The sequence below is a fragment of the Equus asinus genome, chromosome 25, assembly GCF_041296235.1.
Source record: "Equus asinus isolate D_3611 breed Donkey chromosome 25, EquAss-T2T_v2, whole genome shotgun sequence".
NCBI lineage: Eukaryota > Metazoa > Chordata > Mammalia > Perissodactyla > Equidae > Equus > Equus asinus.
The window spans coordinates 23,812,601-23,827,274 of record NC_091814.1 but is presented as its reverse complement, the minus strand read 5'-3'; the positions used below and the strand labels follow the sequence as shown (position 1 = coordinate 23,827,274).

Below are 14,674 nucleotides of genomic sequence, written 5' to 3'. Positions count from 1 at the left end.
CTTAGAGTTAGGGAGGTGGGGTTAGAGAGGAATGTGACTACAATATCCCATAAACATTTATTGATGATGATGATTTTGCCTGTGGAGTTTATGATCAAGCCCCATATTTAGAGCTGCACAACCCAAATCCAATACTAATCACCAAACTAAGACTATAGTCTAAGGAGATGCCAGGAAGATACAGGGAACCTGTGGCTTTACAGGTGAGACTGCAGTGATCCGATAGCAGGAAAAACAGTGACTTCTCTCCTTAATTAACCTCCAGAGCCATAATTGATGGAAATGAATCACTTTGAAATTCAAACCAAACATTAAGTCAAACCCCTTATCACCAGGGACTATCTTAAAAATAAGCAGGAGGGAGAAGCAGGGTCTAGCGAAGGCCTGAGGTGAGAGAAAGGAAGGGGAAGAGAGAAGGGAAAACATCTCAGATGAGAGTATGAGAGGTTCGGTGAAAAGCTAAATCATTTCAGATGATCCTAAGGAGGGAAACAAAGGAGGCAACAATCAGGAGAACTCTGGTCTGAACTATTTTTCTGCTAGATTTGTCTTAAAACTCAGCTCTGGCCATCTAGACACTCCCATCCCTAACCCCAACACCCCCCCCAAAACCTTCAGGAAATTCTTATGATGCGCCTGCCTTAGTCTGTTGTTTAAGGTCCTCCACAAACTGATTTCAACTTTCCTGTACAGACTGGTTTCCTGTGATGCCCCTCTAAGTTCACCCAAATAAAGTCAAAGTGGAGGGTACCAGATCTGCCTTGAATACGCCCAATACTTCACAACCCTACCCTACACGCACACCTGAACACACACACACACATTTTCTTATCTCTTTGTCTTTGCTTTCACTGTTCTATCTGCCTAGATACCCTCACTACTCATTTCTCCTTTCCAAATGGCACGCATCCTTCAGGGTTGGTCCACATCTAATATTGCCTTCTGGTCGTGACTCCCCCTTCCTCTGAACTTCATTCATTAAATGAAATTTATTTTTGTTTTTAATCTCTGTTGCATAACTTACTCAGTCTTCTCATGTTGCGGCTCTATGTGCCCTCCTTTGCACTCCTAGCACTCTGTTCATCCCTCCACTAGAGCAAGCACCATGGTTTATTGTATTTGGTTATTCGTGGGTTTGTCCTCTGATCCTCCCCACTCTGCCTCCCCAAACTAGATTTTGAACTCCTTGAAGGAGGGTCTTAATTTTTATTCCTTTTTCTATTATCATCATACCCATACTTTACAGGTAGCTGGCACTGGATACAATTTTGTTGTCTTGCTCTAAATTGAAATGGGCTTAAACTGCAGCATGACGCCTTGAAAGACTTCCTGACAAAGAGGGGAAGGTCAGGGGATTCTTTCCTGGATATGGTTCCATGGAGAAAGCTTCTATCTGGGAAGAATCACCCAGGATGCAGGGAAGTGGGGAAAAAAAAAAAAGACTCCCAAGGACCTGGTTATCTCAAGAAGCCTGTAATGCAGCCCAGGGTAATCAAGATAACAAGGGATATTCTGGCTTCAAAATTCCCCGAGGGAAACCTGCCTCTAGCTCCTAGGGCTCTGGGGAAGCCACTCTCAGGCAAGGAGCCTAGGGAGGAATCCCTTTTCATAGCCTTAGGATTCAGGTTCCCCTGCCCATTTATCCCTCAGAGAAGAGTGTTTGTGTCCCTTTTTCTGTCCCTTTCCTTCACACCCCCCCCCCCCCACCAGCATTCCAGCCTAGGGCAGGGGGAGGCCAGCAGACACAAGGCCCTTTGTGTGTGGGGTGGTATGTGTCCCCCCCCCCACCCCTCCACCCAGAGGACACAATGCCCCTTCTGCTCCCTGCACTCTGCCCCATTCCCCACCACCTCTCAACTGCACATGCCAGGCTGCAATTGGTTACTGGCTCAGGACAGCCCCCTCATACTGGCGCCCTGGGGGATTTTAAGCGAGTTCCAGAAACCCCCCGCTCAGTCCCTTGTCCCCCACTCTCCCAACCCCGCAGACGCTCCGAGCCCTAGCCCCTGCCCCAGCTATGGCTCCTGGGGCTCCCTCGTCTAGCCCCAGTCCTATCCTGGCTGCGCTGCTCTTCTCCTCTTTGGGTAAGTGGAGCAACCCCAGTCTGGGGGCCCTGGGGCTCAGGTTGTCTATCAGCAACCTTCCCACTGCCTTCTCTGCACTCCCCACTGCAATCAAAGAAAGAGTGAGCAGGAACAGGAAGGTGATATTATATTTAGAGGAAAAAGAATGTATAGTTTGGCAGGAAGCAGTAGAGGTATTCTGTGAAGGGAGAAGGTGAAAGCGAATGTAGAGAGCTTCCCTGGGGTGGACCTGACTGGGCTCAGGTTGGTAACCAGTGACATGCCCCCAGAGCCATACTAAAGGCCTGGTAGGAAGCAGTGTTACAGTGCGGTAAGGAACAGGATCAGACACCTCGGTTCTGGTCCCTACTCATCCCCTTGTAAGGCAGGGAGTACCTAACCTTAGCTTCCCTGAAGAGAAAAGTCAGGGAATGTGATCTAAGGAAGGAGCCCAAGGTTTGTGGTTCCAACTCCTCAGATCCTTTGACTCTTGGTGCCTCAGTTTCTCTGTATGGATCCATTGTCTATTATGTGGGTGAAAGAGTAGAAGGGAGGTTCTATGAGATTCTAGGATCTTGCCCGCCTGAAGGTTTTTTCCTTCATAAGTTGGCTAGCCTCTTCCTTGTTCCATGGCAGATGTTGGGTGAGCAAGAGGAGATCAAAGCAGGGTTATTTGAATGGATCCTTCCATTCTCCCAGCTGCCCCGAAGCCTAGTGCAATGGGTGAACAGTAGGCAAATGGGGGTTGGGGACTGGTCAGAATGTCCAAGGTTCTCTTCTGTCAGCTCCTTGAGTCCTAAACCCAGAACCTAGATTCTTCTGGGCTGTACTGGACTATTCCGGGATACCCTGAGAAAATGTTAAGGATAGGGAGTTGGAAAAGGGCATGGGGAGAGAAGGAATGGAGTATATGGAGATGGGAATCATGGAGTATAAGAGAGAGAGTTCTGTCCCAGCACCTGTCCCACTCTTAGAACCATTAAGTGGAGCTGAAGGGCAGTGGCTGATATTAGAACAGGAGGAATAGAAGTTAGACCCAATTAATAACCTTCCTTGTTACATTTGGAATTCCCAAGAAGGCTCTAAGGCTGAAGTCCCAGGAGGCGGCAAGTCACTGATATTCATGCTGAGGTGGGAGATTTGGGACTATGGAGCAGGGGGTCGGGGGATGAGGGTGGCATGAACACCCAACGTTGGTTAGACAATGGTTCTCTGTTTGTTTGGTTGCTTCCTCCGCCTCCCGTGGAACAAAAGGGGCTACAGTTGCCCCCACCCGGGCCAGCCCACACACATAATCTCTCTGGAATGGCCTTCCTGTGTGGGTGAATCTTGGGAGCGGCACTGGGCCAGAATGGCCCAGAGGAGGGTGAGGAGGGTCAAACCACAGAGGCTCACGTGCAGAGCCATGTAAGCTCTGGACTTGGGGGGTCTTCCTCTGCACCCAGTTTTCCTTCCCTCCCTGACCCCCTAGTTAAGAGCAAGCTGGAGGCCAACCAGGGATTCAGCAATGAGGACAGTAGGGCCAGGGAAGAAGACTTACCTTCTCCAGTTATCTTCTTTTTTTTTTTGTAAGAAATTTGATTTGCCGTACTGTGAAATACTATGCAGCTGTTAAAAATAGGATTGATCTCTACAAATCAACATAGAAAGCTCTCCCAGATAAATTCTTTTTTATACATCTATTACACACAAAAACCCAAGTAGAATATAATGCAATGTATGTAACAAAAAAAAAGCTCCACAAAACAAAACCATCTATTTCATATAAGTACATGTATATCTTGTTTATTGAGTTTGATACATAGAAAAATGTTACACATTAAACTGATAACAGTGGTTATATCTGGGAGGGGACTACAGGAAAGGAACTGGTTGAGGGAGCGTCAAGAGAGACTTTAGCTTTATCTCTATTGCTTGAATAGTTTATAAGAAGAATACGATATGTATTACCTGTATGATTTGTAATAAATTTAAAGTTTTTAAGCCTGCATCTAAGAGATAACTTAAGAGTTATATTCTGACCGAAAGGGAAAGTGAGACTTGGAGACAGAATGCAACTTCAGGAAGTCCTCAGGAAAGTTCTATTACTGCTGACTTCATTTCCTCCACTGAACATGCCAAAGAGCTTGAACCGACACAGCATTTCCACTCATCTGCTCAGTTAGTCCAGAGAGATTTGGGCCTCAGAATTTATCATTTCTGCCCCAGTCGTTGCTCTGGCTTCTGACACGGCCCTTGCCTTCCTGTTGATCTCGCTTCCTCTCTAGCCCTTCTTGGGCCCTGTGCATCTGATTCCCCTCTATGCTTGCAGTGCTCTCCCCCGCCCAGGCCATTGTGGTTTACACAGACAAGGAGGTCTATGGTGCTGTGGGCTCCCGGGTGACCCTGCACTGCTCCTTCTGGTCCAGCGAGTGGGTCTCAGATGACATCTCCTTCACCTGGCGCTACCAGCCTGAAGGGGGCCGCGATGCCATCTCGGTGAGTGCTGGGGGGAATCCTGGGATTGGATAACAGAAACTATGCTTCAAAGAACAACAGAAAAGAGAACTTGGGCTAAGGAGGGGGAACTCCTTTATGAGACATAACCCCAACTTTGACAAGGTAAGTGACAATCTTTGTCACCCTGACTAGGGCCTATCTAGGGTGTCCCCCTCCCCCAGCACTACCCTCTCCAGCCCAGAATCCTGCATCCTGAGGCTAGACCTACATGCTTCCCCTTGTTCCTCACAGATCTTCCACTATGCCAAGGGACAACCCTACATTGACGAGGTGGGGACCTTCAAAGAGCGCATCCAGTGGGTAGGGGACCCTCAATGGAAGGATGGCTCCATTGTCATACACAACCTGGACTATAGTGACAACGGCACTTTCACCTGTGACGTCAAAAACCCACCAGACATAGTGGGCAAGACCTCTCAGGTCACACTCTATGTCTTTGAAAAAGGTGTGAGAGGAGACGGGACAGGGGGTCTGGGAGGCAATACAGGGAGGGGATTAGGGAGGACTGAGAGACTAGAGGAAGAGGCAGAATGTCCTGGCTAATGCCCTTCAGGCTCTGGGAGGGTGGGCACAAGGCAGCCTTGGCTGGGAGCCCTACGTCCCCAATGGCGGGGAGTAGGTGTGGGGCTAGTAACCAAAGATGCATGTCCCTGCTCATTCTCTCACTTCTTTTCCCTCCCCTCCTAGTGCCAACTAGGTACGGGGTGGTGCTGGGAGCCGTGATCGGGGGTGTCTTGGGGGTGGTGCTATTGGTGCTGCTGCTTTTCTACGTGGTTCGGTACTGCTGGCTACGCAGGCAGGCGGCCCTGCAGAGGAGGCTCAGGTAAGGGGGGGAGCCTGACTCCCCGCCCCCCTAAACCCACTCTTCCCCATCTGGGCGGAGACTACTCCAATGGGTGGGAGGTCCAAAGGGAAGGGGTAGCTCTGTCTGCTCTGCGAGGGGCTCTGGCGGGGCCAAGCCCACAGCACCCACTTTCCCTGCAGTGCCATGGAAAAGGGGAAATTGCACAAGCCTGGGAAGGACACGTCGAAGCGCGGCCGGCAGGTTAGCGGACTCGGGGCCTGGGCAAGCTGGGGAGGAGAACCCCAAGAGCAGGCAGCAGTGAGGGGTGGGATGGGAACAGTCAGGCCCCACTGGACCCATGACTGATGTATGCACCCCTGCCCCCAGACGCCAGTGCTGTATGCCATGCTGGACCACAGCAGAAGCACCAAAGCTGCCAGTGAAAAGAAGGCTAAAGGGCTGGGGGAGTCTCGCAAGGATAAGAAATAGCGGTTAGCGGGCCGGGCGGGGGATCGGGGGTTAAGGGCGGAGCCCTCCAAAGGCTCTCAGGTGGTGGTCATCGAGATGGAGCTACGAAAGGATGAGCAGAGCTCGGAGCTTCGGCCTGCTGTCAAGTCCCCCAGCAGAACCAGCCTCAAGAACGCCCTCAAGAACATGATAGGCCTGGACTCCGACAAGTGATCACCCCCAAGGCCCTGCCAGAGCAGAGGGACCTAGGCTCCTCTTATCCTCCGTCTAGGTGCTTTCCTCCTTAGCTCCCCAGCCCCGCCCTGCCCTCACCTCCCTTTGAGATGTAAGTTTCATTCCAAAATTCATTCCCTAGGCACTTCATATTCTCCCTCACCTTCACCCCCTGGCTTTCTGGGAACCCAGGGCCTGATGCTACCCTTCACCTGCCCCAAGGACTGTGTGTTTGGTGCCTGTGCCTCCGGCACCGAGAAGAAAGGGACCTTGATACCCTGTGCCTCAACTCCAAGCCACCTGACATGCCCATCCCCTGTACCCCCTAGCCTGTCCCTCTGTCCCTCTCTGATCCTCCCTCCTCTGTATCAGGTGGCCCAGCTCCATACTGTCCTCCCAGCTAACACCCAGATCCCCCAGATCAGACTCTCCTTCAGGGTTTATTTAGGTTGTTGGTTATTTTTTATTTTTTAATCCATTCTTTTTTGTTTGTTTACCTGTGCCCATGCTCTGCCCTCCCCCCATGACTGAGTACCAATGACGTCGTGTGGTTTTTGCAGACCCCCCGCCCCCGCCTCATTAAATCCTTAATGGAGAGCCAGCCCAAGCTGAGGGACCCCTGATCCTCACACCTCACCTACAGGATTGGTGCCCCTTACCACTTTAGAGCACTGTTCTGGGCCTCAAGGTCACAGGGAAGGCGAGAGAGGGATAGACAGGATCCTCACAGGTCAGGGGGTTGAGGAGGGGGCAAATGAGCCTTAAGAAATGGTTTTAAACAACCAAACAGAAAGTAGGAAAAACAAATGGGAAATAGGGGAAAGGGAAGAGGCTGCACTCCCAGCCACAAGAGATTCTTAGGATTTTTCTACATTCTGTATATTTCTTCTCAAATCCCCAAATGTCCTTAAATGTTTAATAAACACTGACATTTCCAGAAGTGCTGCCTCCATCGCCAATTTCCTCATTCTCCTGGGAATAATGGCTGCTCCTGACCCCATCCCCAACCTCCCACCTTCTCCCATCCCTTCGCTCCCCGCTCCACCTCCTCCTCAGCTGGTTTCAGTTGTTAAGAATTTGGTTTTCTGGTTTGGTCTTACGTAGTATAGTGGAAAGAACTCTGAAATAGTCTCACAAGACACATTCGTACATTCAATAAATACCCAATGAGATTATACTATGTGCTAAACTGTGTCAAGCTCTGCATTTACATGGATTAAAACATAGACTGTCTCTTCACCAAGATCTGAATTCTTAAAACATCTCAGCCACTCACTGGCTGTGTCCCAGGGCTAGTTAACTTGACTTTGGTAAGCCTGTTTCTGCATTTGTGAACAGCTGAGATAATGATACCTGGCCCGCTTAATTCCTAGGATTTTTGTGAGAATCAAATGAGATCCTATTTATGGAAACCTTTGTAAATTATAAATTGATCTACAACTAAGATATTAAGGGTCAGTCCTTTGAAGATGTTTCTAGATCTGCCTAAAGGATTACACTTTACAAACTAGCACAAATCTCATTCACCCCTACAAACACGCACACACAACTTTGTTGGTACACTATTTTAGGTATACTGTTAATACCTTATTAGCTAGTTTGTTGGTATGCTAATTTAGGTACACTGTGAATATCCTGGAATCTTTAAATGATTGTGGAAAAGACATGTATGTATCATTTTCCCTGGGGTCACTGATGGCAAAAAAACAAGACTCCCACAAGTCATTTCTTCATCTTGTTAAGAGGTTAAAGATGAGATTTTTTTTTAAAGATTTTATTTTTTTCCTTTTTCTCCCCAAAGCCCCCCAGTACACAGTTATATATTCTTCGTTGTGGGTCCTTCTAGTTGTGGCATGTGGGACGCTGCCTCAGCATGGTTTGATGAGCAGTGCCATGTCCGCACCCGGGATTTGAACCAACGAAACACTGGGCTGCCTGCAGCAGAGTGCACAAACTTAACCACTCAGCCATGGGACCAGCCCCTAAAGATGAGATTTTTAACACCAGCTTTCCCACAATCCAGAGTACCTACATTTATTTCAAGGGATGTCGTTCACTTCTTTTAAAGGAAAAATTAACCCAAATCCATTTTAATACAAAAGCTAACAGATCCCATTAGGTAAACGCAAATCAAAAGTACAATGAGATACCGTCTCACACCCATTAGGATGGCTACTATCAAAAAAAAAAAAAAAAGAAAACAAGTGTTGGCAAGGATGTAGAGAAATTGAAACGCTGTGCACTGTTGGTGAGAATGTACAATGGTTCAGCCCCTGTGGAAAACAGTATGGATGTTCCTCAAAAAATTAATTATAGAATTACCATATGATCCAGCAGTTCCACTTCTGGGTGAATACCCAAAAGAACTGAAAGCATGGGCCAGCCCAGTGGTGCAGCGGTTAAGTTCGCACGTTCCGCTTCTTGCAGCCCAGGGCTTGCTGGTTCGGATCCCGGGTGCGGACATGGCACCACGTGGCAAAAGCCATGCTGTGGTAGGCGTCCCACGTATAAAGTAGAGGAAGATGGGCATGGATGTTAGCTCAGGGCCAGTCTTCCTCAGCAAAAAGAAGATTGGCAGTAGTTAGCTCAGGGTTAATCTTCCTCAAAAAAAAAAATGAAAGCGGAGGCTTGAAGAGATATTTGTACACCAACATTCATAGCAGCATTATTCACAATCACTAAAACATGGAAGCAACCCAAGTATTCATCTCTGGATGAATGGATGAGCAAAATGTGGTATATACATACAATGGAGTATTATTCAGCCATAAAAAGGAAGGAAATTCTGACATATGCTACAACATGAGTGAATTTGAGGACATTGTGCTAAGTGAAATAAGACAGTCACAAAAAGACAAATCCTGTATTATTCCGCTTATATGAGGTACTTAGAGTAGTCACAATCATAGAGACAGAGGTAGAATGGTGATTGTCAGGGGCTGGGGGATGGCAGAATGGGGAGTTACTGTTTAATAGGTATAGATTTTCAGTCTTACAAGAAGAAGAATTATGGAGATGGATAATGATGATGGTTACACAACAGTATCAAACAGTACCTGGTACTTAATACCACTGAACTATACACTTAAAAATGGTTAAGATGGTAAATTTTACGTTCAGTGTATTTTACAACAATAAAAAACAGTGGAAAATAAAAGCTAATAGAGTCTATATAGCTTAATCAGTGTGAGAGAGAAATCTTAGTCACGACTCAGTAAAGTTGGGATTGTCTAAGCTAAAGATTCCTTATCAGCGGAACAGAATACAAAGTCCAGAAACATGTAAATAATTGAGAGAACATATTATATTATAAAAATAACACTCCAGTTCAGTGGTAAATGAATGGATTGTTTGATAAAAGATATTGACACAGTTGACTTGTATGTCTGGAAGAAAACAAAGTGAGATCTTGCCTCACAACATGTACAATAATAAAATCTAAGTGCATGAGAAATAAAATACAAATATTAGAAGGAAATAAGAATATTTGTTTAATCTCCAGATAGGGAGGGGCTTTAAGCAAGATAGGAAATCCCAAAATTATAAAGGAAATACATAAAATCTTGAACCTCTTTGATGGCAGAATATAGTATAAACAAGATCAAAAAGCAATTGGTAATCATGGAGAAAAATACAAAATAAATGAAATATCTTCCTACACATAACATATTCTAATATTTCTCATATTCCCATCTCTAGCTGCTGCCCCATTTCTCTGCTTCCCTCTATAGCAAAGCTCCTGAACAAGTCTAGGGCAATATCTTTAGTACCTCCCGTTCTCCCTTCAACCCACTCCAATCATGCCTCTAACTCCATCACTCCACTGGAATTGCTCTTGTCAAAGGGCATTAATGGTGTCCATTTGCCAAATGCAATGTTCACTTTTCAGTCTTCCTCATCCTCTCAGCAGCATTCAACATTATTGGCCACTTCCTCTTTCTGGTGACACTTTATTTCTTGGTTTCCTTAAAACACATGATCCTAGCTTTTCTCCTACCTATTTGAGAAATGTATGAATTTTAAAGTGGAGATTGAAACAACCTGGAGGACATCTTTTGTTTGTCCCACACAATGTGTTTGTTTATTCAAATTTAAGCTAGATTTGATTGTCACAGGGCAGCAATCATCTTGAACTGAATGTTGTTTTCCCCCGTTAGATGGAGACTGCATTCTCACTCTTCTCATTTCCTTATCTGCCTGACCACTCTTTTTTTTTTTTTTTTTTTGAGGAAGATTAGCCCTGAGCTAACTACTGCCAGTCCTCCTCTTTTTGCTGGGGAAGCCTGGCCCTGAGCGAACATCGTGCCCATCTGCCTCTACTTTTTATATGTGGGACGCCTACCACAGCATGGCGTGCTAGGCGGTGCCATGTCCGCACCCGGGATCCGAACCAGCGAACCCCGGGCCACCGAGAAGCCGAACGTGGGAACTTAACTGCTGTGCCATGGGGCCGGCCCCTCCCTGACCACTCTTAACATATGAATTTGCTACCCTGCCTCAAAACATCTAAGAAATTGGACAAATGTTTATGTGTGGGAGTGAGGTTGGGGAAGGGAGCGTATAGTCAGAATGCACACACAGAGCTTTTCACAGTTCCTCAAATAGGCCAACAGTCATTGTGTTCATCTCTGGCTATTAGTTACTCCTCAAAATCAGTCACAGTCCCACTGAATAGTCTGTTATCTAAAGACTAAAATGTAAAGTTTACTTCCAACATCTTGTATAATAAAATAAAAATGGGAAGGAGAGAGATGAATAAAATGGTTAACTTAGACAAATAAACACATATTTAAAGCAAGCAAATAGAAAATATGCCAAGTTACTATGGTCCTCATTTCTGTAATTGGTCAAGAAGCTGTAATTGATGTCTATGAACTGCTTCCCTTACTCATTCCACATTTCCCGTGCCCTCAGTCAGAACCTCAGATGGTCAGAGTTCTTTACCTGGTAGAGTGACCCAACTTTCCATTTCTGACTCAAGGTCTGAGCTCTCAGTCATCCTACCTTTTTTGGCTGCTACATTTTTCTGTTAACCTTTACTATTAGGTATGGAAATACTAAGTGGTACCCCAGAGAATACGCTGGGTTCCAGAAATAGCACTTATTGCTCCCATTGTGTAGCCGAGGCCCAATTTTCCCTAGGTAATCAGGATCAATCACACTAGCCAGCCACGTAATCATTTTTTGCCTCTTGGTTCAGTGGTATATAGAGCCTAAAATGACCAGGTGGCAGTCTCATCTTCCAATTCAATGGAACCATCGTGTTGACTGGTAGAAGCATTCTCCCTTTGAGGACTAAGTCCTCCAAACCAACAGAACTAAAAGTGGTTGGGGGAAACAAAAATTCTGTGAGTAAGTTGTTAGATGTAACAATGGAAGAGCCACCTCTATTTCTACCCCCTGACTCTCGAACCCATATATTCTGGCTGTGGGGGAGACAACATCATATAATGGTCTCTGATTCAAAGCATATATTGCATCTTGTAAGACAGAACTTCATTCTTTCAGGATGGTGTCTCCCAACTGTTGTTGTAAATCTTTAGTAAACCATTCCATATTTCGAATAGGTTTCTGCTTTCAGGTGATAGGATGTAGTAAGACCACTTAATTCTGTGGCCATGATCCCATTACTGCCTTCCTTTGCTATGAATAAGTTCCTTGGTTAGACACAATGCTATGGGGAATACCACAACTAGGATAAACTGTGAATCTACCAGTGCTGGTGCTGGCAGAAGCATTATGAGCAAGGGAGGCAAATCCATGTCCAGAATGTGTCTATTCTAATGAGGACAAGTCTATGCCCCACTCCATGATAAAAGAGGTCCAATTCAATTAACCTGGCATCAAGCGGCTGGCTGGTTCCCCTGGGGAATAGTGCATATCAGGGAGTCAGTGTTGGTCTCTGCTGTTGACAGAGCCATATTGTGCACTCAGCAATTGCGTTAAGCAGATCAGTCTGATAAGGAGAAGTCTATGTCGTCGAGCTCATGCACAGCCTCCATGCCTGCCAACATGGCCACTTTGTTCAAGGGACTATTGAGCAAGCACTGGGATGGATATGGAAAGAGGCATTTGGTGGGCATTCACAGTGTGAGTCCATTCTCAGGGTTCCATTCACATGTCTCTTCCCCAGACTTCCTTGTCACAAATCTTCCAATCCTGTCCCTTCCGAATCTCTGAGCATCCAGCCAAACCATTAGCAACTGCTCTTGAATCAGGGTACAGCAGTACCTCTGGCCATTTCTCACTCCAAATATAGTAGACAATCAAACGTACTGCTCAAAGTTCTGCCCACTGAGAGGATTTTCCTTTACCATTGTCTCTCAGTGTCACCCCTGAGCATTATAATGCCACAGCTCTTCACTTTGGAGTAGTACCAGCATATAGTGCAGACCCATCTATAAACCAGGCTGAAGTTTTTGGTTTTGTTTTTTGTTTTTTCAGTCAACTGATCATAAGGAACATCCCCAGAGTCCGTAGTCATGCACTGAGGAAGAGGAGGCAATACAACAAGAGCAGTTCTGAAGGAACCTGGGCCACCTGCTCATACAACTTACCTTCCGGACCTGCTCGAGCTTAGTTTCTTATATACCATTTCCATTTAATGATAAATTGCTGCTGTGTATACCCAATCTTATGACTAGGTGGGTTAAACAATACCCAGTGCATGACGGGAGACTCAGGTCCCGTAGTCATCTGATGTCTTCTAATCTTCTTTTCCTGCTTAGCTCACCCAAGGAAGCTGAATGTACTACCCTGGCCTATGAGTCAGGGTCACATATCAAGCAAAGTTGATTTCTGAATGCAAGAGACCAACAGGGGAGCAGAATAAAATGTGAGTGAGTTATGGAGTCAGAAAGGCCTAAAATTTTAAGAGAGTTATTTAACCCCTCTGAATTTATAAAATGGGTGTGACAATATATAATTATTAATGAGAATCAGGTGTGATGTGATTTATAATAAGAAATATTTATGTGATCTTAGTCCTTCTTTCTAGCACAGAGCTCTTAAAACCCTTGGAATTTCCTGTGATAAGAGCAATAAAGGTGTCTTTTGTTATATTAATAAAGTGATGTTTAGAAAGTCCCTAGGTCTCCTAAGGATGGGGACTGGATGCCAGGGGAACCAACCATGTGATTAGAGGGTTGCAACTTTTTGTCCCATTCCCTTGACCTCCAAGGAGGGGAGAGGGGCTGAAGGTTAAATCAATCACCAATGGTTAATGAGTTAATCAATCATAACTATATAATGAAGCCTCCATAAAACCCCAAAAGGATGGGGTTCAGAGAGCTTCTGAGTTGGTGAACACAGGGAGATTTGGGGAGAGTGGTGTAGCTGCCGAGAGCATGGGAGCCTGGCGCCCTTTCCTCAATCAATATCCTACGTATCTCTTCCATCTGGCTGTTCTCAAGTTATATCCTTTTATAATAAACTGGTAATCTAGTAAGTAAAATGTTTCTGAGTTCTGTGAGCCACTCTAGCAGATTAATCGAACCCAAGGAGGGGGTTGTTGGAACCTACCATCTATTAGGTTGGTCAGAAGCACAGGTGACAACCTGGACTTGTGACTGGCATCTGAAGGAAGTGGGCACTCTTTTAGGACAGAACCCTTAACCTGTGGAATCCGATGCTATCTCCAGGTAGATAGTGTTAGAACTGAGTTGCATTGTAGGACAACTAGCTTGTCACACACACACTGGAATTGGGAGAACCCTCACAAGGAAAATACTGAATGTCAAATTGTTAGATTAGTGTTAGAATAAAAAGAGTTATTGCCCATGAATATGCCTGATTCAGAATAGCCTTCAGTAATACCTTCCTTCCTTGGAAAGTGCTTTGGAGTCGTCTAGAAGATTTTAAGTCAGATTTATCTTTCTGGTCCTAAAGCCCTCGTAACCCTTCATGTGATTTAGAGTATTTTTCTTTTAGAAAAATGGAATTAACAAACATGGCTATTAAGAAGTTATACCAATATAAGATTAACAAGTTTGGTGATCTAATGTACAGCATGGTGATAATAGCTAATAATACTGTGTCATATACTTGAATGTTGCTAAGAGAGTAGATCTTAAATGTTCTCACCACAAAAAAGAAATGGTAACTATGTGATGGGATGGAGGTGGTAGCTAACACTATGGTAGTAATCATTTTTCAATTTATAAATGTATCAAGTAAACACATTGTACACTTTAAACTTACACAGTGTTATGTGTCAATTATATCTCAATAAAGCTGGGGAAAAAAGAAGTTATACCAAAATCTATATTATATATTCCTTCCCAGAAGATGGTTTTTATGTATCAAAATAAGTGGAATATGCAATGCTTGCAAAGTTCTTGTGAGAAATTACTGCTAAAAAGCAGAGAGTGTCTTATCCACTGAGCCAGGCTCCACTGGGACAATAGAGTTTTTATCGGATCTCCTTGCTCTTGGTTATTCACACTGAGCAAATAAAAGGGATCAGAACACCTCCTCCTTAGGAAGCAGTCATCCAGTGTGGATGAAACCAAATGTGTGTGCTTCCCCCACAAAAGCAGGGAGTTGAGGACTGAGCAGATGTGTACACACACACGCGCACGCGAGTTTTGAGAGAGAGAGAAATCTCACAAGCAGAAGGTTGAGTCTAGTGTTTATGAATGTGGTTTAA

The 14,674-nt window shown here is 45.3% G+C and overlaps 1 protein-coding gene across 1 annotated transcript; it reads left to right on the top strand.

The window, feature by feature from the left end:
- The first annotated feature begins 1,927 nt into the window (after positions 1 to 1,927).
- On the top strand, positions 1,928 to 6,967 carry MPZ (myelin protein zero). The gene is made up of 6 exons (XM_014835527.2): positions 1,928 to 2,084; positions 4,375 to 4,541; positions 4,794 to 5,007; positions 5,250 to 5,385; positions 5,547 to 5,607; positions 5,734 to 6,967. Exons 1-6 carry the CDS (start codon positions 2,018 to 2,020, stop codon positions 5,833 to 5,835), a joined length of 747 nt encoding a protein of 248 aa, XP_014691013.1. The 5' UTR covers positions 1,928 to 2,017; the 3' UTR covers positions 5,836 to 6,967.
- Positions 6,968 to 14,674: the final 7,707 nt, after the last annotated feature.